At 35.5% G+C, this 23,389-nt stretch overlaps 1 protein-coding gene and 1 long non-coding RNA gene across 3 annotated transcripts in view; both read right to left on the bottom strand.

The window, feature by feature from the left end:
- LOC125683277 (scavenger receptor cysteine-rich type 1 protein M160-like) overlaps positions 1-23,389 on the bottom strand; it is a 59,403-nt gene that overhangs the window by 16,794 nt on the left and 19,220 nt on the right. For both annotated transcript variants that reach the window (XM_048924258.2, XM_048924259.2), the window contains 12 exons: positions 23,174-23,321; positions 18,945-19,111; positions 18,696-18,843; positions 18,253-18,419; positions 17,988-18,138; positions 16,295-16,458; positions 14,267-14,408; positions 13,194-13,357; positions 10,551-10,707; positions 8,907-9,064; positions 2,878-3,034; positions 472-659 (listed from right to left, as the gene is read on the bottom strand). In XM_048924258.2, coding sequence (XP_048780215.2) covers positions 472-659; positions 2,878-3,034; positions 8,907-9,064; positions 10,551-10,707; positions 13,194-13,357; positions 14,267-14,408; positions 16,295-16,458; positions 17,988-18,138; positions 18,253-18,419; positions 18,696-18,843; positions 18,945-19,111; positions 23,174-23,321 — 1,911 coding nt within the window. The remainder of the gene's footprint in view (positions 1-471; positions 660-2,877; positions 3,035-8,906; positions 9,065-10,550; positions 10,708-13,193; positions 13,358-14,266; positions 14,409-16,294; positions 16,459-17,987; positions 18,139-18,252; positions 18,420-18,695; positions 18,844-18,944; positions 19,112-23,173; positions 23,322-23,389) is intronic.
- Positions 6,013-7,011, bottom strand: LOC130046912 (uncharacterized). Its single transcript, XR_008795975.1, has 2 exons — positions 6,430-7,011; positions 6,013-6,340 (listed from the first exon to the last, which is right to left on the bottom strand). It is a non-coding gene; the product is annotated as an uncharacterized LOC130046912 (long non-coding RNA).

Raw genomic sequence — 23,389 nt, 5'->3', positions numbered from 1 at the left:
CAGATACACTCCTAGTGGCAAACTATCGACAGAGGCCAAACTCAGGAGTAGATTTAAATCGCTGCGTCGACGGTCAGAGAAATTCAAGACATTTATGATCAAGTATCTTCCTTAAACAATAAAAAAAAATCAAGGAGGCACAAATACGGTCAAGATCCTTAATAAGTTTTAGTTTTGTCATAAAGATTGATATCAGTTCCTTGTCAAAAATCATGCTCGTGCTTTTCCATGGACAGTCCAAATAACCTATACTAGTCATTGAAACCTGAGTAAAGAATTGAAAGTGCTCCAGTCGTAAGAACGATTCGGAAGAAGTAGAAACATGTACAAACTTTGATGTAGATCAAAGAAACACTGATCAAGTTTCATCGTACTAGCAAGGACACATTTGTAGCATGTGTCTTTGACATAAGAAGTCTGCTGCAAATTTTAGAAGTCGGTTAGTATAATAAATTTACAGTTGTGACTTACTTGTATAGAGCGAGTTGACACAGACAACACCGACATCAGGACTAGATGATGAACGTGAGTAGAAGTTTGTTCCACTGATGGTAAAGGTACAGTCACGGATTGATCTCTCGTTACCACCACAGATCAAGTCTCGAATCCAAACAGGTCCTGTTCCGTACAGGTAAGTGCCGTTAGTGACAGCTACCCCACTAGAAGGGAGAAACCCCACAACGTTCAATTAATGGTTTAAATCAAGTGTTCTAACAGATCATGCTGTGAATTCAGGATTAAGGACATGTATGATTATTAGAAGATTTTGAATTACACATTATCAATAGGACAGGCAACTCTTCAATAGGCATTTTTCCCATAGGCATGCACCCCTTTCTGCTGAAGCATTGGACTTAGAGTTATATATCATTACCCTCTTTCTGGACAAATCAAGTTGTGAAGTAAAGAAGAGAACATTTTACCTAGTTTTTGAAAATTTTGGAGCCAAAAATAAAATTCGCATGGGGTTTCCCTTAGAAATGCCCATACAAAACCTTTTTTGTATCCACCAAAACTTTTAAATTTATCACCCAATGAGAATAATTTCCTCATTCGTTTCTTAGAGAGACGTTACGCAATATCCTAATATCACCGAATGCCAAATTACAACGTTTATATCATGTTGCATGCGTTACTGTTACAGATGAAAGGTGAAGATAACGAACAGTGATCAATCTTATAACTCCTATAAACAATACAAAATAGTTGTGCAAACACGAACCCCTGGACACACCAGAGGTGGGATCAGGTGCCTAGCAGGAGTAAGCGTCCCCTGTTGACTGGTTACACCCGCCGTGAGCCCTATATCCTGAACAGGTAAATGGAGCTATCCGCAGTCAAAATCAGTGTGCCAAGAACGGTCTAACGATCGGTATGGAACAGTCAGACAGCATTTGAGCCAATGATAGGTTGTATTGACAGACTAGATCGTTATAACGACCATAGAATTTCCGAAATGCTGACTTAATGGAGACTGTCGAAACCCCTGTACCATCAACCCGTTTGTCAGTATCTTGTCTCGATTTAAAAACTGACCATACGCAGAACGAGCTCTTGTGTATCGAATCAGTTGAGATATATTAACACCATATGCAGGTGATAATGGAATATTGCTACATAATTATTTTTTGAAGTTGACGATGAAGAAGCTGTCATACAGTTGAGTTGTCAGTTTGCCGTAAATGTCTACTTTCGATCAAATATCTAAGTATGAAACAAAAGTGGACGACTCGGTGATGTCTTTATTTCGAGCTTACAGTGATATATCGAATCGACATATGAATGCAAGGTGAAGATAACGAACAGTGATCAATCTCATAACTCCTACAAGCAATACAAAATAGATAGTTGGGCAAACACGGGCCCCTGGACACACCAGAGGTGGGATCAGGTGCCTAGGAGGAGTAAGCATCCCCTGTTGACCGGTCACACCCGCCGTGAGCCCCATATCCTGATCAGGTAAACGGAGTTATCCACAGTCAAAATCAGTGTGCCAAGAACGGCTTATGAAACACGTCAGACAGCATTTGACCCAATGCGAGGTTGTATTGACGAACTAGATCGTTATAACGACCATAGAATTTGCGAAATGCTGACTTCAATCGAGACTGTTGAAATCCCATGAATGAAAGTTTTTGATGATAGACAAAACGTCGTCGAAATATCTAAATGTCGAATTGAAGGCCACAGTAAGAGCTTTTATCTTTCCACGTAGAAGTTTTTGAATAAATTCAGCTTCATATGAATATAAAAGCAGGTCAGCTAACAAAGGAGCACAATTCGTGCCCATGGAAATTCCAACAGACTGTTGGAAGACCTGATCAATAAAGACCTGATCAATAAAGACCACGAAGATATTGTCAATGAGGAACCCTAGCATATTTTTTATTTCAACATCAAAGTACTGTGCGTGTATATATTTTTGGTCGGCAGGATTTGATCACTGTTCGTTATCTTCAACTTTCATTGTCACATTAATGACAAAAATAAGAATCCATACTATTGTTACATCACCCCTAAAACGTTTATAAACGAGTGACAATTCCCTAAAGAATATATAAATGATAATTTCGATGAAATTGATATCGTCGGAAATCAGTCAATATGCTCATGAACAAAGCATTACTGAAGGCTAAATCCATGAAGTCATGGCTTGCAATAGGAAAATTACAATAATCAGAGAAATGAAATACTGTACGTGATATATAGTTCTAATTGGATATCTATCTGATTACCCTTCACTTTGCTGTACATTCTATGAATGAGAATTAAATCTACTTTGCATTCAGATCTCGTTTTCGTAAAATATTTTTGCTCCCAATGTTCTTGGATGCGTTGGGGGGTTTGTTTGGTTGTTTTGTAATCTAGAATACGTACGTTTCAAATCCTAACGAAGCGCAGACGACTCTTGCATTATTGCCTGATGTCCAGCCACTAGATGATGCAACACTTCCCCACACTCCTCCTACTGATACTTCTACACGACCTCGGCCATACTGACCATCGGACAGGCGAACAACAAAGTCATCCAAACCTAGATGATTATGTTAAGCTAATATTATGCCTCGTTCACACGAAGAATTTAATTCGCATTAAACGTAAGTTAATGCGAATTAAATCTGAACCGCGTTCACACGGAGATTTTAATGCGCATTAGTTTACTTCGAATTAAAATTGACGTCGCGATTTAATGCGAATTAAATTTACTTCGCATTAGCTCCGTGTGAACGCTAAGGGAAGCTAATTCGAATTAAATGTAGACGCATGCGTAATGGCCAATTTGGGTCACATGCATCATACCCATAGTCAGCTATATATATTAATGTTAGTTTTGTACGAAAAACTAAGCAAAATGATAATAATCACTAAAAACATGTACAAACAGCATGTCATTAGATAATGTCAGACGTAAATCTGTGCTCTGCATAGGCATACTGAGTAATACATGTGGAAGGAATTGTTTTTAAATACGACAAAAATGTTTTAAAATAGTGATAATATGATTTTATTTTTTACATTTTTTAAAACATATGCCGCTCATTGTTTATACCATATGACGTCACAGTAGACTTATAATACGTTTTAATAATTAAAAATTACGTCATAACAGTAGTCAGCGGAATGGTGAAAAAGACGTTCCGAAGTTTTAAAATTGGGCCCATGAAGAAACGATAGATTGTCTAGATTGAATGCTGGTTGTCGGAGGAAATAACAAGTAATTTCAGTTCTTGGGAACATATAAATAAACACGACAAAAAACTAAATCAGAATTATGTATGTAGGCCTAAATAGCCGCGTTTCGAGTTAGTCCGGAACACCGTTTTTATTCCGCGTTTAGTCGCGTCAAGTCAAAAATGTTCCACAGCGTAACTTCCGGTATTACTGTTTACTATCGAAACATGTACTCCGCCGACGGCTTATTTATTACCTTTGAGTGAATTTGTTGCATTGTACGTTGGAAATGGAAGAAGACATTGATTTCTTCTGCTGGCAAGTTCCAGATTTAAAGAAATATCTCCAAGAAAGAGGCATTCAGTGCAGTTTGAGAAGGAAAATCGAGCTTGTTCGACTTTGTGAATTAGCAAACGAACTTCACTTGGAGGTTTGTCGATAAAACCAAAGAAATGTACAAAATATAATAAACAAATATCAATTGCTTAACCTTTTTAAAGAACTATTGATGATTTTTTTCTGGTATTTACTTCAGGTTCTGACAACAAACGGTGAAAACGAATATGCCGATTTTGACAGAAAACGTAGGTCAGTCACCATTGAATCACAGAGTGTAGTTTTGGAACCAATGAACAAAGTTGAAGACTGGTAATATTTTGCTAGATGTATTTGAGAATTCATCGTACTTTCCATACATTATTCCAAGTAAAATCATGGGATTAAATGTGTGTATATGTGCTTTTGGACCTTCAGCCATATGCAATTCATGGAAAAAGAAAATTTGAAATGTATAATGACCAAAACTAGCATTGATGTATGAAGATTTACACAAACATGTATACATTTCAATAATTACATGCATATACATGTAGTTATAGCTAAATTGCAAAACGAACATGCAAACTTATCAATTTTGATTTTTTTTTCTTGCTAGGAACAAAGATTTATCGAAGATTCCAGATATGGAATCCTTTGATATTTTGGTGTATCTCCTGAATAAGTGTGGATGGAACTCTGATCGTCTTACCAACTACAAGATGGACAACGGGTACCGACTTCACATGGCAAATCATATTGATAATGTGCAAGCATCATATGGATTACACCCAGAATTTATGTATCTGAAATGCACGTGTGTACCAGAAACCAGACAATCTGCAGATCCATATACACCATGGATTTTACTAAGATCATCATCTGGAGAAATAATATCAGCAGGCTGTCCTTGTGTTGCGTATGTACATATACTTCATTTATTTAATTATACCTACTTGTATACACTATATATATATTATATATATATATATATATAATATACATTTTCAGCGTGTACATGTATATTGGGACAATTTATAACTGCAAATAAGAATACCAAAATAATTACTGACTTTATCATTCATATTGAAGCAGCTAGGATAAAAAAGCAAAATAAGTAATCCTCCAATGTTGGATCCTATAATCACCATGATCTTTATTACAGGGATAGTGGAGCGTGTAAGCACTATGTGGCCTTTATATTTTCCTTGTCCAGATTTTGTGAACGACACCAAGACCGAAGTGCAGAAGTCTGTACAGATGTACCTTGCACATGGGACAAACCCAGAAAGGTTACAATGCCTAGTGAAGTAACTGGTATTGACACAAGAATAGACCAGTCAAATCCACTTCCCGTTGTCCCCATACCTGATAACTTTGACCCTAGAGTTCCATTTCAGAGACAAGAAGCAACTCTTCAGAGGGATTTTTACAACCTTTGTAAAGGTACCGATTCTTTCACAAACATTATATAGTGATGACATGGAGAGTGATGACAGTGATAATGAAGAAACTGTAACAATGGAAGAGGTGTTCAAGGAAAAGGGATTTGCAGGTGACATGCATTCTATTACCGAAAAATTAAAAGAGATTTTTGACTCTGAACAGATAGATAAGATCGAGGAAGCTACTAGAGGTCAAAGTGAAAATCCAGAATGGTTTCTTCATAGGAAGGGTAGAATAACCGCATCAATATTTCCTTCTGTAAAGCATTTTAGATTCACTGAATGTCAAGAAAATTATATTTCAAAACAAATTATGGGGAAATCAATACGAATAACCACTCCGTCTATGTCATTTGGTACTATAAATGAACCTATTGCTAGACACCAGTATTTTCAAAGGTATAAGCAATTTCATAAACAAGCAGATATCAGTTTATGTGGATTATTTATAGATCCCAATTTTCCTTATTTAGGGGCATCTCCAGTAGGTAACAGGTACTACTTTTACTAAGGCAATACACATCTAGCAATCGCTCTCACTTACTACAGAAATCTTTCAATAGATGAAATCAACACCACAAAATGTATTTACGATTTTATTTGTATTCCAAGCAGTGGACTTTCATCAATAATTGATAAAAGCATAACTGTAAACAATGTCTTTAGTTACTAGCCTACTAGGCCTAATGTATGTCTAAAATTTCGTCTGCTACAACTTCACCCTGGTCATCGGTGATGCGGAATTGTACCTACTGCTAGACGATGACATTAGGCTTTAGCAAAAAGGTCATTCACAGGATGTATGGCCGATAAGTCGTCAAAGTGCATTAAGACCTACACACCACACTGCTTACGTGCCACAGCAGCAAGTTTATGTCGGGACATCGAAGCGAGGCGTCGTTAAAAACCTATTACAAAAAATTATCGAGTCAAAAGAAGCGTTCAGTGAGCTCATGTTTATCAACAATTACATATCCAAATCCAAACCGTCCCTTACCTTCGTGCAGTTCCACATTCTCTGCGATGTTCAGTTCTTTCCGGAGATTCATCTGAGCTGCGTCCTCGGTCCTGTCTATAAATAATTTGCCTACACCTGACGACTGCCGCCCTGTTCTTCATGTTCCTCCATCTCAGTCTTCTGTTAACTCCGTAATATCCACAGAATATCTTTCAAAGTCGGTCTTCAACGTCTTCACTTTTCAAAAGTCAAAGCGCATCACAACTCTAAGTGTAACACTGCGCATCCCCGTTTAAATCATAATTCCCCCACCCCCTAAAATTAGACATATGGAAGAGTTTTCCATTATATACTCCCGAGTTAATGTATAAGTATATGTTGATATACTTGCTTTCTAGCGTCTTAATAATTAAAACAGTTCTTCATTTTATAGAACTTTGTTTTGTGTTGTCGTCATTTTGAACATCTGTGACGCTTCGTTGTGGACGTCAACAATTTGAAATGTATGGAAACATGTTGTTAACACAATTCAGCAATGTTACCGACCAAAAATGTAAATATAAGTAATAAGGTATCATTTTAAAATATTTATCGGGATATAAATACGGGTTGGTACATGATCAAATTTTCCATAAAGCCCTTCGGGCTTTATGGAATTTGATCACGTGACCAACCCGTATTTATATCCCGATAAATATTTTTAAATGATACCTTATTTCTTAATTAAAATTGACGTCGCGATTTAATGCGAATTAAATTTACTTCGCATTAGCTCCGTGTGAACGCTAAGCGAAGCTAATTCGAATTAAATGTAGATGCATGCGTAATGGCCAATTCTGGTCACATGCATCATACCCATGGTCAGCTATATATATTAATGTTAGTTTTGTACGAAAAACTAAGCAAAATGATAATAATCACTAAAAACATGTACAAACAGCATGTCATTAGATAATGTCAGACGTAAATCTGTGCTCTGCATAGGCATACTGAGTAATACATGTGGAAGGAATTGTTTTTAAATACGACAAAAATGTTTTAAAATAGTGAAAATATGATTTTCTTTTTCATTTTTTAAAACAAATATGCCGCTCATTGTTAATTTTTTATACCATATGACGTCATAGTAGACCTATAATACGTATTGGTAATTAAAAATTACGTCACAACAGTAGTCAGCGGAATGGTGAAAAAGACGTTCCGAAGTTTTAAAATTGGGCCCATGAAGAAACAATATATTGTCTAGATTGAATGCTGGTCGTCAGAGGAAATTACAAGTAATTTCTTAGGAACTTATAAATAAACACGACAAAACTCCTTATGTGTAGATCAGCATGTAAATTGTAAACATGTAGTATACCACATGTATATAGCGTTTTGAACAAAGAATTCTGTATCTACACAATATTCATTAAAATATCTATAAAAATAATTTTCAATAACATAGTCTATTCTTTAATTTATTTCGCGCACCCTATGCATACGAATTTAATGCGCATTAGTTTACTTCGCATTAAATATTACCGCCGTGTGAACGCTATTTAATTCGAATTAATTTAATGCGCATTATTTTACTTCGCATCAAATTTGATGCGAAGTAAAATTTAATGCGCATTCGTGTGAACGAGGCATTAGATGAATGAATTGTGGAAAAATAACCAGTTATTCAATTGAAATACAGTTTCAAGTTCTGTAAATCAGAAAGCCATATTTCATCATTTTTATCTACATGCCAAACCAATGATATCTGATAATGATAATCTAAAATGGTAGCTATGAGGTGGAAATCAAAACATCATAATCTTTCAAATTTCAAGACGTTTTAAACACGTCACGTAGTTTATTTGTATAACGAAAACATTCAAAACCATTCAACAATTATGTTAAAGAAGGTACTAATTATTCTACAGCTTTTTGAACAAATACTTTGTAAATGATTAGTTTTGTAAAATGTCTACATATTCAGTATTGAGATGTAAAATGGAAAACGTAATTACACAAATGAAATTATTTCCTCGTCGCAAAGTAGAATCGGGCAGATATCATGACTTAGGAAGATAAAACTTGTGATAGTTAGTTCAGGAGAAACAGAATGTCCAAAGTATACTGCTCCTAGTCAATGTGATTATCATTAGACCTACAAATCAACTCCTTACTGCATAATGTAATAAAATCACAATTAAAGCATTTCTTGATCTATAAACTTATGTTTATCATACCTTAAAAGTCAAAAATTGAATAACAATTGAAATCATTTGTATTTTATTTTTGATTATCTCTCTAAACAATAAAATATGGGACAAACACTAAGAGGTTCCATTCCTGTAGACGTTACAAGTCTCTTTAATATGCAACAATTCTTATTCATAAAAACGTTTTCTATTATCCCAATGTGTGTGTGAATATTTTGATATGAATGCATTTACTCTGTATATATTATATCCCAATGGGCTGTATGTCTCAATATTTTGATATGAATGCATTCACTGTGTATACATGTATATTAAAATACATACCTGTACATATCAGTCCGGAGAAATACGTAGTCAAGAATCCTTTTTTGTAAGATTTATTACATTGTCCAATTTGTCTTTCGTTTCCACTGCATATTAAATATGAAATCAGTTGCCATCCTGTTTTCCGTGCAAAGTATTTATAGATGAAAACTTTGTAACTATAAAATAAAGGTGATAAAGTATAATTATAAATATTTACATTTTCCCAGGTTTGATAGAATAGCGGGAAAATGTATTCAATGTAAAACTTATACGGTACCAATTTTGATGCACCAGATGCGCATTTCGACAAATAACGTCTCTTCAGTGATGCTCAACTGAAATGTTTGAAGTCCGAAATAACAATGAAGTTTTAGAGCTGTTATAGCCAAATCCAGCGTGCCAAAAATAAGTGGAGTCAAATTCGTCTAAGGATAAGAGCTATGGATGAGGGAGATAATCCTTAATTTTGAAATGAATTTCTAAATTTTATAACAGAAATTAAATATACATGTGTATATAAAGAATGTAATAACCTATAAAGTGGCATGATCCATTCATTGACTTCAGGTATTGACCAACAGAATTGCTTATTAAGGAGAATATTTAAGATCGTGTTTAGTTAAATTATTTATTTCTAGCCGCCGTCCCGCACGGGTTATAAACAAACTTTCATGTAAATGTATTTTTGGGGGGTATTTTATATGGCCCTTTCAACCTCCCTACATCCAAAAGCATTTGGCAACGGGCATAGGTTTTCTGTCATTTGCGAATATTATCGTTTTATCTCTCTCTTTTTTCTGGCCGACCCTGATGTCTTTTTGGAGAAAGTATTACATGTATATAGTAGAGTTACTATATTGTCATGCGACAGTTTTCTTGTCATTTAATCAAAGCTAAAACAATTGGTTTTGTGTGTTATTGGTAATTATATAAGTGTCTGCGGCCTGTACGTACGGCACCAGTGTATTGTATTCATTTTAAAGGAAACAATTTTAATACATCTGTACCATTAAATATAGCTCTTTTGAACGGTACTTTATAAATACATGTATATATGCAAATACAACGAATGAATGCAACTGATTATTTTGTACAGGCCTAGGATTAAAATTCAACTATAAACTTCCGTTGTAATGATATACAGTGAAACCTCTAAAACATGGAGCAGAGGTATAGCAGGTAAAACCTACGTCAGGATTGTCTCTAGTGAATCCATGAACAATTATATAAAAAAAATTCAAACGGTATTCCATTTCTCATTCACTAGCCCTGCTAATGCAATCGCTGCGTCAAACCTAAACCGTAAACATAGGTAATGATTACTCCTCTGCCTGTCTTTCAGATAACCTTCACCAAAGAGGTCCCGTGTTGCGACAGGCGTTGGTACAATAAAGAACCATCGCTACAACGACCATGAGAGTTATGCATAAGTCTAAATAGTCTTAGTCCTTTGTGGCACTTCTTTTGTAATGAAATCATGAAAATATTGTACCTCTACCAAATAGTTATGATGATGACGGAATAACTTAAAGAATTAAAATCATAGGGCCGATGAATACCGCGTACACACACACACACACACACACACACACACACACACACACACACACACACACACACACACATATATATATATATATATATATATATAATTCTCATTACGTAGGAAATCCAAGTTGTCTGCAAGCAACTTTTGCTGCCGCTACGGACCAATAGCTCTGTGACTGCGGGTATATATAGCCATGCAAATTTCCAAGTGACAGACGAAGAGTTCCCTGATGGTGTCCGATGCCATCCACGACACTAAGTTTAAAGGAGTCTGTAATTCACAATGCATGTATTCTACATATCATGACTGAAATACAATAACGTAATCATCGATCCTTTAAAAATATGGTCTACTGTAATAGTTCATTAATTAAAGCTTGAAATAAATTCAGATACTTTATTGACGATTAGCAAACATCAGCCGTGCATCATAAATTGACATCATGTAGCAATATTCCATTATCACTTGCATATGGTGTTTATATCTCTCAACTGATTCGATAGAAAAGAGCTTGTTCTGCGTATGGTCAGTTTTTAAATCTAAGCAGGCTACTGACAAACAAGTTGATGGTGCAGGGGTTCCAACAGTTTCGTTTAAAGGGAAAGGCAACCCTAACCACATTGTTGCTTTTATGAATAAAGTATTACTTACAGATACCGTAAATGAGTCTTTAACAACAAAACTCCTTGCTTAACAATTAAATCAATATTAATCTATCATGTATCTGAAATTACCCGCCGATAAGGGAGCGGCCATCGATGTTTAATTGATGACGTCATACCGTCTGTTCCGGTTTACTTCATCAGTAGTGCTGTAAACATGACAAGTCACGAACAGTTAAGTTTGGGAGCCGTATAGATTTGTTCAGTCGAGTCGCTGACCAGGCAGACGGTCATCATTTCTTCATACAAATGTCTCGAACCTCAACTTGTCATTACGCAAATGATGAATCCACAGTTTACAAGTCTTTTTTTTTCAAATGACGTGGTTGGGTCGGGAATTTCGAGAATTTTTTTTCCGCATCTCTCCTTCGCATTAGTGTAATTAACTGCTTTACAGGAAGGCATCAACCTATTTATTCGTAAGATCTACCACATGCACACACATCTTTGATGATCTAAGAATCTCAATAAAACGGGAACAGATGGTGGGACGTCAAAATTGTTGATTTTTGTGGTCTTGAATACAAAAGAGTTCCACGTCATGGAAGCCGCTATGGATAACTGGAATTTTAATTTTTAACGTTTGCAAATTAGTACTGAAGCTTATCTAGGCCGTATATCAACAGAATAGTATGACAAATCTTTATCATATACTTAATCCTATCATTTATCATGTAAACATCTTTTGGGTTGCCTTCCCCTTTAAAGTCGGCATTTCGCAAATTCTATTGTCATTATAACGATCTAGTTTGTCAATACAACTTATCATTGGGTCAAATGCTGTCTGACGTGTTTCATGCCGATTGTTAGGCCGTTCTTGGCACACTAATTTTGACTACGGATAGCTCCGTTTACCTGATCACGATATAGGGGTTATGGCGGGTGTGACCGGTCGACATGGAATGCTTACTCCTCCCAGGCACCTGATCCCACCTCTGGTATACCCAGGGGTCGGTGTTTGCCTATTCTCGGCTGAGATTCGGCTTGGCTTGATATTTGGACTGACGCCTTCACCGTATCTCGGAGTAGTCCTTCATAATTAATGTCTGGAAATTTACTTTCAGCTTCGGCCGGTTATAGCAGTTAATGTGCACTTAAGTAACACTGCTGTTCGCTTCAAATAAGTTACTTGATTGATTGATTGATGTTTTCCGCCACACTCAACAATTTTTCAGTTATATGGTGGCGCCCAGTGTTTATTGATGGAAGAGAGAACCCAGATACAATGTACCTGGGAAGAGACCACCGACCTTCCGAAAGTAAACTGGGAAACTTTCTCACTTACCGGCGCGAGTGGGATTAAAGTTACTTGAACCCCTGCACCCAATACGTATATACATATATATATATATGACCAATACTTGTTCAAAAACTGTTGAAGTAAGGAGTATTTCCATATATACGGTATACGTTCTCAGTGACCTTAACTTTTACAAAATGATCTTAAAATACTTTTTTACCAAAAGATAAATAACTGTTGAGATGAAGGTTTGCCTCATATAATATATATGTTGAAGTGACCTTAACCTTTACAAACTGACCCATAGAGATATTTGTCTGAGAGTCATTTGCCTGTTACTTATTTATGTCATATATAATCATATAGATTTAAAAACTATTGAAGTAAGCATCTTATTCCTTATATAAGGTATATGTTTGGAATGACCTTAACCCTTCCAAGATGATCATGGTCCAAAATTCCCTGTCCCAAGGAATATTTGTGATAAATTATGATCAATTTCTGATGAAAGGTTTATGAGATATGAACTCGGTCGGATGGGCGGACGGACAGACATGGCAGCGATTATATGCTCCCCCGAAACCGCATAAAACCCTATTACTTTGAAGAAACGTTCCATTATGCTGATCTAAAAGCACTACGACATTTATATAATTTTGCAGAATATCAAATCAAACTATCAATAATGAGTAATATTTTAGTATTTGTCCACTAATGCTTAACTTAATTTGATAATATTTCCACTTTTCAAGATTAGTTGAATTGGAAGAATGAATATAATACAGATTGCTTATTATAGATATGATGATACTCGATGCTTTCTGATGTAACTAAAATGACACCTTGTAACTCACCTTCACACGAAAGATAAGCATAATGTTCTGTTTTGAATGCTCCGTCAATAGTCAAGGAACAATCAAAAACACTTTCTTCTGTGCCCAGACAGGACACCAAGGATGCCCAGCGGCGGCCATATATAGCAGGAAATGCTGTAGAGCCTTCGTAGTAAGCAATGTTTCTGAAGCGATGAATATACTTACAATGTTAACCACATCGTATTTAAAATGTTAAAGCACTCAACACCGCTACCAAAACGGTCGTATACAACGCATCTGATATCAAATGGAATAGTGTTGCTTATGAATCAGCAAAACAGACCATATATATATATATATATATATATATATATATATATATATAACAACACATAGTGACGTCTATTGTAATTGTCTGCATTGCAATATATAATTTGGCATGTTCACGGTGGACCATCGTGACCATGGTGAAAAAATTCAGAAACGCACGAGTCCCAGATTTTTTAAGCGATCGGTCCCTTTATTTTTCTCAAAAACAACATAAATGAGAATTTTCTTTGTTTAAAACAGAACGCACAGACGTATTAAAAAACAGAGTTACTTTTCTCAAACACTCTTTTATTAATCAATATGGGAAGCTTTGATATCTTTTCACCTTGGTAACGCTACATCTTCCATCTTTTCACCCTGCGTTATTTTCATTTTTAAGCAATTCGTAAAAATAAAGACTATTATGAACCCCAATTTAATAAGAAATTGAATGTCTTTTTGTATTCTTATGACACATTATGATGGTTCTTTCTCAAATTATTTCAACCCTTAAATTTAGCTCAAGAAGCAAACATCCCTGCGAATTTTCTTAGTTACACGATATTAAACACAAGTGTTTGAGAAAAGTAACTAATTTCATTCAAAGTGTGGGTCATATTCTATTTCTTAATACGGCTGTGCCTTCCATGCGATATGTTTTAAACAAAGAAAACTCTCATTTATGTTGGTTTTTTTAAAGAAAAATAAGAGACCGATCGCTTAAAAAATCTGGAACTCGTACGTTACTGAATCTTTTCACCATGGTCACGATGGTCCACGGTGATGATTGTGTAAATACTTACGTGGAATAACCGAGCTGACGACAAATAACCTTTGCTTCGTTTGCTCCCACTGGGGACACATAACCTTTTTCTCCTTCTATTGTTAGTTCTATTAAGCCACTTTTACTGTTGTTAGCTTGAACGAGACGCACTTCGGGAGATCCTGTAAAACACACAATTCATATCTAAGCTCTCCTAAAATGTAGAAACCCACACAAGATAATCCAGATTCAAATGGATATTTCGACATTAAAGAAGTCCTACAATCATCGTTTTATTATTTCCAAAACAACTTCTAGAAAATCGATATATGTCATTAAAACTGAATTTCTATCGACATGCGTTTCTTTTGTTGACGTCTACAAAAATCACTATAAAAATCAACCTCTGAAGTTGTTGCACACCTTGTCATAGCAAACACATCCATAATCAGTCGGGAAGGTTTTGTCTGTGACTTCAATATATTGCCTGCATCAGAAGGGCTTAAAGCAAAGCCTTGCCAACAGCCAATTTCATGAAATATTTTGACTTATCAATATTCGTTATAGTGGGTGGGGGTGTGTGCTAAAATGTTGATTGTTGAGCTACATCTATACTACTATGATAAATATATAGGTTCTGGTTTTGGGGCCAAACATGACGGTTAAGTGATATATGGAATTTTTGTGTGTATGCTGTATGTTATTTTTAATTCAGTACAGCTTGAAACTTTCTTAGTTCTATTGATTTCTATTACTCAATTACGGATATGTTCAACGATATCAAAGATATATCTCTAAAATAATGAACGATGTCATAAACTGAATTGTTGCATACATTGATTCATTTGAATATCTTTTGAATTTAATTATTGTATACAATTCTAATTGAATTATTGCGTGCTTGCGTTACTTGAATATATTCATATTATATGTATTCGCGCATTAATTCGTTTCATGATACCGATATCATAAATGATTGATGATACATTCAATCATTTGGAGGATGCATTCCCTGTTGCCCCTACACATAGATCCTCCATTGAAATAATTCAATGGTACAATTTTAGATAGAGCAACAATTCAATTGAAAAAAAGACTTGTTCGAAGTATAAATGTGTTGAATTGCTGACAATGGTTATTCCATGAATAAATTTAATGTATGGTTTAATTAATAGAATTACATTAAGTGCACAGCAATTGAATTGTTGATCTTATTAATGGAATTAATCAAAGGTATCTATAATTCATAGAAGAGATTTTCAGTTGTTAGTAAATGCATAACAATCCAATCGAAGGTATCTCGATTCATTTGAATGCTGTTTGCCGGTTTCTTAGGGGCTTGCTGTACATCCACCATGCCTTCTGACAAATTGCTATGGATGTGCCCTGACAGTAGTAAGTAGTGGAAATAGGATATCGTCTTTTTCAGATCTAAAAATCCACTAATTGAATTTGAAAAGGGGGTAGACAAACTTTGTTGGCTGGTGGATGTAGCTTAAGCAAGCATGGTTACATTGATTATCGATTACAAAGCAGACTTCGTCATATGAGAAGCCCCGGTAGCTGCATATATAGGGATCTTATGAAAGCTTAACCTTTACACGTTTGGATCTTTCAGCTTGGAATAATACTGGTACCCTCACCATCACCTCTCCTTAACAGAACAAACCACCTGATCATATTCAAATATGCGTCAACAAAGATCTGATTGCAATGTATCGATCAATTATCGGGTATCTCAAAGTTGGCTGAACTTGCTCAAATAAAATAATTCTATATGTGATAGCAATTACAGGTGAATATAGTCCACCAAACGTTAGGTAGCTGACTGACGGTTGATCAGATTTTTGGTACATGGTTGGTATCTTACGTTTGTTATAGAAAATACATGAACAAAACAAAAAGTCATTACGTTATGATTATGAACTGAGTAAACGTTTTGAAATAATTTCTTCAGGTAATGTACCTACATGTATACATTTTAATTAACAAAAAATCCATAAACATCCTTGCATATAAAATTGTCAAATAATTCAACTTCAAGAAGAGCAAATAAATAAATATCTACCGGTACAAATAACAGCAGCCGCCTTAGTCGTCTCTATTTGTCCCGAAACAAACAGTCTGCAGTCAAACAACGTGGGTTCGCTTCCAGTACAACTCGCTCTTGAAAGCCATTGGTGGGAAATCTCTTGATTAAAAATTCCTGATTTAACAGCGAAACTAAAGCGACTGCGAAAAAAAATTATAGGACTACAGTCAATAGGAATATGATGCAACATAGCTTTTATGAAGACGTTTTCAATGTATAGAAGATAATGATAGTACAAGGAGTTTTGATTCCTGATGTGAAAAAAATGTGGTTTTAAAAAGATACTTTCTAAATACATTTCATATGATTGCATCAAAAACATTTATATTTAGTACAAAATATACAATATAATAATACAATATATAGAATATTATAGTGTGGTGACATCCTAACGAAAATCATACTGAATTCATATTGAAAGCTGTATGATCTTATGTTTATGTATTACTTTTGTACATAATTACTTTACAGCAAATTGATTATTTTTCAAGTTATTAACCGTTCCTTAATTACATGCTTAAAAACATTTGCATGTTAAAAAAAGAGTGAGAAAATTATTTACAAAGTAAAGATACCTGTATATAACTCTGTTTTTGTTTGATAGTTTGCGCAGGAGGGGATGAAAGAGGGGTGTCCCTCTAGAGCGAGACTTCAAGAGGGTTTTATGGCTCTAGAGTGAGTCTTCCCCCTGGGGGTAAGGATTATTCTAGAGTAAGTCTGCTGGGGGAAAGGCTCACTCTAGAGCGAGACTACCGGGGGAAGGCTCACTCTAAAGCCAGACTTCCGCAGGGGGAAGGATCACTCTAGAGCCAGACTTCCGGGGGGAAGTCTCACTATGGGGGGAAGTCTGGTTCTATAACACCGGCAAAAATATTCACGTCTTTTCCCCCCATACCTTCCTTCAAAAATTGAAGAAAACAGTCTAAATCCCTTCAACTGACATCTAGTACACCCTTAAACGACACAAAACAGACTAATGCAGAGTTATTTACAAGCCGTTAATGTGATAATTGGTTTTTTAGTCAATTAAATCTAATCTGTGTATGAAATGCCTAACAACTGTTTGCAAACCTTCTCGCTCGAGGTCGCACATGACGTCACAGATAATGGCGTGTAGAATATGGAAGAAAATATGCATATTGCAAGATTTGAATTTCATCGCTTTCAAACTAAAAAAAAACTACGCAAACTGTTTTATTTAAAACACATGTAAAGTAGTTTTGGGCATTAAATGAATGAATTTTGCTGAAAAAAATTAAAACGTTTAGAAACATGCGATGTGTCCTTTAAGGAATACAAAATAATGAGTTGGGCTAACACGGACAAATGGATATACCAGAGGTGTGGTCAGGTGACTAGGAGGAGCAAGCATCCCCTGTCTACCGGTCACACCCGCCATGAGCCCTATATCTTTTTCAGGTAAAAGGAGTAATCCGTAGTCAAATATAGTGTGCCAAGAACAGCCTAACAATCGGCATGAAACTTTTATTTTATACTTTAATGTTTATCATAATAATCCCGATTTGTATACATTTGAGGGGGGTGAACAGCCCTTATTTTATTTTGTACATCCATGGAATCAGGTCCACATTTAAGATATATTGATGTTTTGTTTTATTTATCGTAATTGAGGGATATTTGTGAGAAATTATTTCACATCAGTTCTTACCTCGGTATCTGTAAATGTCTACAAACGGATTTAGCTCCATTATTATCCCAGTTTGTTGGATCTATAGTTCCCCACGTGTCCGCCAAAAATACTTCCACAACACCCTGTGTACTGTTATTTCCTGTGAGTCTTATGGTAAAACTTTCCCTATCTTAAAAGATACACACGTTTGGAAGTTTCGCAAATACAAAAGAAAGAACACTCCTATCACATAGTTCTGAATCGGTACATCCTGTATAGTAGGATGCTATGTTATATTACATACCCTGGCAAATAAGACCAGCGTCTTTTACGTGAACATCTAAATATCCATAGATGGACAAGGGGCATTCTAATATATTTCGTTCGCTTCCTGTACATTTGAACTCTTGTATCCACAATCGGTCACCCAAAGGTCCGAAATATTCCGACGTTACAGCCAACGCCTTCGTTCTGTGTAGACAGTGCGAAAACAATTCATTATGTTAAGCCACATCAAATAAATAATCATGTTGACTGTAAAGGAATACATGTGGTCAATAGTCTAGATTTTGTAAAAGAAGTACTATCATAATATTACATGTATGTTATAAACGAATCCAAGTGAATTTTGGAGACAAGGATTCAATTTTCTAAAACATTTATTAAGTTTCTATAATATATATTTGTGTTGCTTCAAATGATAGCTTTAAAACGAGCGCGAAATGTAGACTTTCATGAGTTACTTACGAAATCAAGCCAAGCTGTCGACACGCCACAATTGCCTCTTTTTCTCCCCAGTTATCTGCATTAAGTGTTCCCCATTCGTTGTCCAGGAAAACCCGCAAAGTTCCGTATGAACTCCCATTGTATATTTCGAGTAAATCATTGCTGAATTCTGCAGAAGGGAAACCATCAATCCCATATAAATAAGTCCTACTTTTCCACAGAGAGAGAGGGGGAGATAAGAGAGAGGGGGAGATAAGAGAGAGAGAATACCTGTGCAGATAACCCCCGCTTCCTGTCTTGGAGAGAGATGTTTTGCCATGACGTCAACATTGCAGCTTAAAATCTGCACATCTGAAGAACAGGATCCCCCTACTTTTAACCAGGTCAGTGTGGACGACGTCCCATAAAGACTGCTGGTGACAGCGAATCCGTTTCGTCTAAAAACGATCACATGTATGGAATATTTTATAGGTATAAAAAGACTATTTTCTTATTATCAGTTTGACTATGTTGTATTTCATCATAATTACATGTGTATAATAGAATAATTTCAAACGTTTTCATTTGCTGAGATACAACAAACTAGAAAAATTGGGATAGTTATGTTGTTCACGTGCACGCGCCTTCGAGGTGAATATTACATTTGATTTATATATCAACATCAAATTGGAAGGGATGAAGTGACACAACTATAAGCTAATGGTATGTCGAATCGACATATGAATGAAAATGTTAATAAATAAAGAGTCGTCGATATGTCTAAATGCCCAGTTGAAGGCAACAGCAAAAGATTTTTTCTTCTCATTTAGAAGTTTTTGAATAAATGTTCCCTCGTAAGAATATTAAAACAGGTCAGCCAGTAAAGGATCACAATCCGTGCCCATGGGGACTCCAACAGACTGTTGGAAGACCTGTTCACCAAAGACTGCGAAGATATTGTCGATTAGGAACTACAGCATCATTTCAATATCAAGTTCAGAGTACTTGTGCGTAGAATCAGAGTGGTGTTTAACAAAGTAATTTTGAATGACTGATAACTAGATATGAATACTTCCTTTTTCCATTTTATTGAAGAAGCAACTATCTATGAGCTCAAAACATCTGGTCTTTAATCTACTGTGAAGAACGGTCGTCACGACCGGGTCGTGTAAGGTTTTGTAAAGTCATTCATGTTTTTAAAATTTAAAAGAATTTTTTAGAATCCACATTTGATATACACCACTTCTGGTTTATATTGTGGCACAATACGTTTGAAGTTTCTCCTTCACAGCAGTTACTATTTTCGTGAGGAGAAGAAATACGGGCTTGGAAGATCCATTAATGTATTTATGTTTGTAAGCGATTTTGTGAAGTTTGGGTATCAGTATAGGTACAGTATTTCATATCTAATTGTCCCATTGACTAGTACTCTAAGTGGTTTTAAAACTGAAGTGTGATTTTGAAGAATTTTATTATTGAAAAGGAAGTTGGGGTATTATAAGTGGGATTACCAAATATAGAACTAATGCAAAGTTTGTTTAAAATATAGTTGCAATAATAACGCCTATATGTAACTTATTTACCAATACACGAAATGTACTCCGATTAATTGTATAAAGTTATAAACATGAATATTTATCATTATCAGAAATATGTTGACGTGTTTGAATCTAATTTTCTTATCAAATCATGAAATATTTCCGTTGTTTTACATTATATGCAAAGAGTAATGCACAAGCATGGTTCTACTTTCTTTATTAAAATTTTACAAATTTCATGTAGATCTTTTTGGTTCATTATTCTACCTGCAATATTATTAACCTAAAAGAAAGACGTTCACGTATACTGTCCATGCATTTTCACAGCATCGCAGATGCTTTTTAGAAATGAAAAAAAGTAATCAATGCTAAATAGTTTCTAATATATTCGAGTCCAGATATTTATATTTTTCTTCAAGGCAAATTCGATCAAGAAATGAATAACCTAAATCTGCCTGAATGTCCCAATGCAAGCTTAAGAAAAAGTGAGAGGGATTTCTCTTTCTTGAGTACTGATGACATATATATTTAGTAAATTATAATATAATTAGGGTTTGAACGAAACGCAAGGTGACAGTCAACAATTTCACATATAATTTCCGTATATAGTTGCGACTCCATATGAGTGAGAAATTTTCGAGCGGGACGTTAAACAATAAATAACCAACCCATGTAGTTGAAAATAACTATTTCAGTGTCGATATCTGTTACCAAATGTGTTTTTCATAATCTAATTTTTTAAACGTGTTTGAGTATTAGCAGTATCATGACGAAAAAATAATGCTTATTTAATTTTTTTTTTAAAAGCTACCAATCATATATGCAGCATATGCATTCAGCGAAAACCATGCATACCTTCCAATGAATAAAAATATAATGATTCTAATGAAAGACGGAGATAACGAACAATGATCAATCTCGTAACTCCTATTAGCAATACAAAACAGAGAGTTGGGTAAACACAGACCCCTGGATATACATGTACATGTATCAGACGTGGGATCAGGTGCATAGGAGGAGTAAGCATCCCCTGTCACACCCGCCATGAGCCCTATATCTTGATCAGGTAAACGGAGTTATCCGTAGTCAAAATCAGTGTGCCAAGAACGGCCTAACAATCAGCATGAAACACGTCAGACAGCATTTGACCCAATGAAAGGTTGTATTTGCAAACTAGATGATGATCAAATAAATAATGTCAAGCGATTTGTAAACGGAAAAAGCACTATGTCTATTCATATTCCGACATTAGATGAGTCCTTTGTATTTAGACTCATCCAATTTGTTTATCATTATTCATGAAGGAGGGAAAGATTACAAATCATGACGATTGTTTTGCTGTTTTCTACCACACTCAACAATTTTTCAGTTATCTGGTGGCGTCCAGTTTTTATTGGTGGAAGGGAAAACCCAGATACAATGTACATGGGAAGATACCACCGTCCTTCCGAAAGTAAACTGGGAAGCTTTCTCACTTACCGGCGCGAGCGGGATTCGAATCCGCTGCGTCAAGCAGAGGTAAGAGGCCGTGTGATTTTGAGCGCGATGTTCTAACCACTCGGCCACGGAGGCCCTCAAAATCATGACAAAAACTGCTTGTTATAGGGTTTCATAATCAGTCAATTGTTCGGGATTACTCGTGACATAAAACAAAGGAAACTGTTAAAACTATTCAGGAAACATTGTCTGTGTATAAAATATTAACTTTTGTATCATAAAATTTCTTTTTGTTGACCATGATAAAAAACCGACCAGATCCAATGACTATTTCACTTCATCCTTTCCAAAGTGATATGGTGAACTCAAAATAAAAGACATCAGAGTCTTCCACATCTGCTTCATCATTTGATATATTATTGAACATAGATGTTATCGACAAACCAACAAATCACCTTTGTGAAAAACTAGATAACTTCATCTTCCCCGTCGTCAACTTCCCATATCTATTAGCAATACTCCATTGCCACCTGCATATGGTGTTTATGTCTCTCAGCTGATTCTATACGCAAGAGAATTTTCTGCACATGATCAGTTTTTAAATTGAGGCAAGCTACTGATAAAATATCCTGATGTTACAGGGGTTTGAACAGCCTCATTTAAATTCAGCAATGCGCAAACTCTGGGGTCCTTACAAATATCTGATTTACAGATACAACCTGTCATTGGGTCAATTGTTGTCTGACATGTTGCATACCAATTGTCGTGTCGTTCTTTACTTACTTAAATTTTGACTACGGATTACTCAGTCATGTATGATCAAGATAGATAGCCCATCGCGGATGTGGCCGGTTAACAGGGGATGCTTACCCATCCTAGTCATTTGATCTCACCTCTGATGTGTCCAGGGATCCGTGTTTGTCATACTCTTAATATTGGATTTTGTGTGGTAATGATGAAATTGATCGATGTTCGTTATGTTCACCTTTTCATGATTGATGATAATTTTGGTCGTTTAATGAACACTCACGTCGCTATTCAATTTTGACTTAGTCTGGCGTTATTATTGTAAAAGGTGATTTCTATCACAAACAAGTGTAACAATTGTTGAATTTTAGTAGCATTGAACCCATCTAAATATTACCAATCATTCAGCGTTTGGTAAGTTCTAAACGTTGGTTTCAATGTTTTAAAATTGATTGATACCGGTATATTAAACATAATTTCGCGTCTTTATTTACCTTCCGTTAGGTCTTACACTCTAACTGCACACAAAATCCCAACAGGTTATCGTTTTGAAGGTTCTACAACCAGTTTGATGTTTTAAATCATTCAATCACATGCTTCAAAACGTTGACATTTTTAAGGTTACTACGATACCTAACCTACCCGATAAATACAATATTCACAAAGCTCTCTGAGAATGTATTGACCTCAATACTGTTTAGATGTTCATCATGCACAGCTAAGTTACATTGCCGTATTGACAGGAGTACAGTATAGTGGATGCATATATTGGGAAAGAATTATCCACAACGACATTACCCTTGCAATCCAATCTGATTACACACGATGGTTGCTTTAGAATGTGTCCAAGTACTGGCGTCGATACCTCCCCATATACCGTCTAAGAGAACTTCCACTCTGCCTGCTGAACTTCCATTGTAAAGGCGAATACTAAGATTGTCATAATCTATAGAAAAACAAGAAGGGGTCTCTGTCAACAAGTCGTTTCATCAACATAACCATGTATGAAAGAAG

Source organism: Ostrea edulis, chromosome 6 (genome assembly GCF_947568905.1).
Source record: "Ostrea edulis chromosome 6, xbOstEdul1.1, whole genome shotgun sequence".
Taxonomy (NCBI): Eukaryota; Metazoa; Mollusca; class Bivalvia; order Ostreida; family Ostreidae; genus Ostrea; species Ostrea edulis.
Note: the sequence above shows the minus strand (reverse complement) of the source record. Positions and strands in the feature narration are given on the sequence as shown.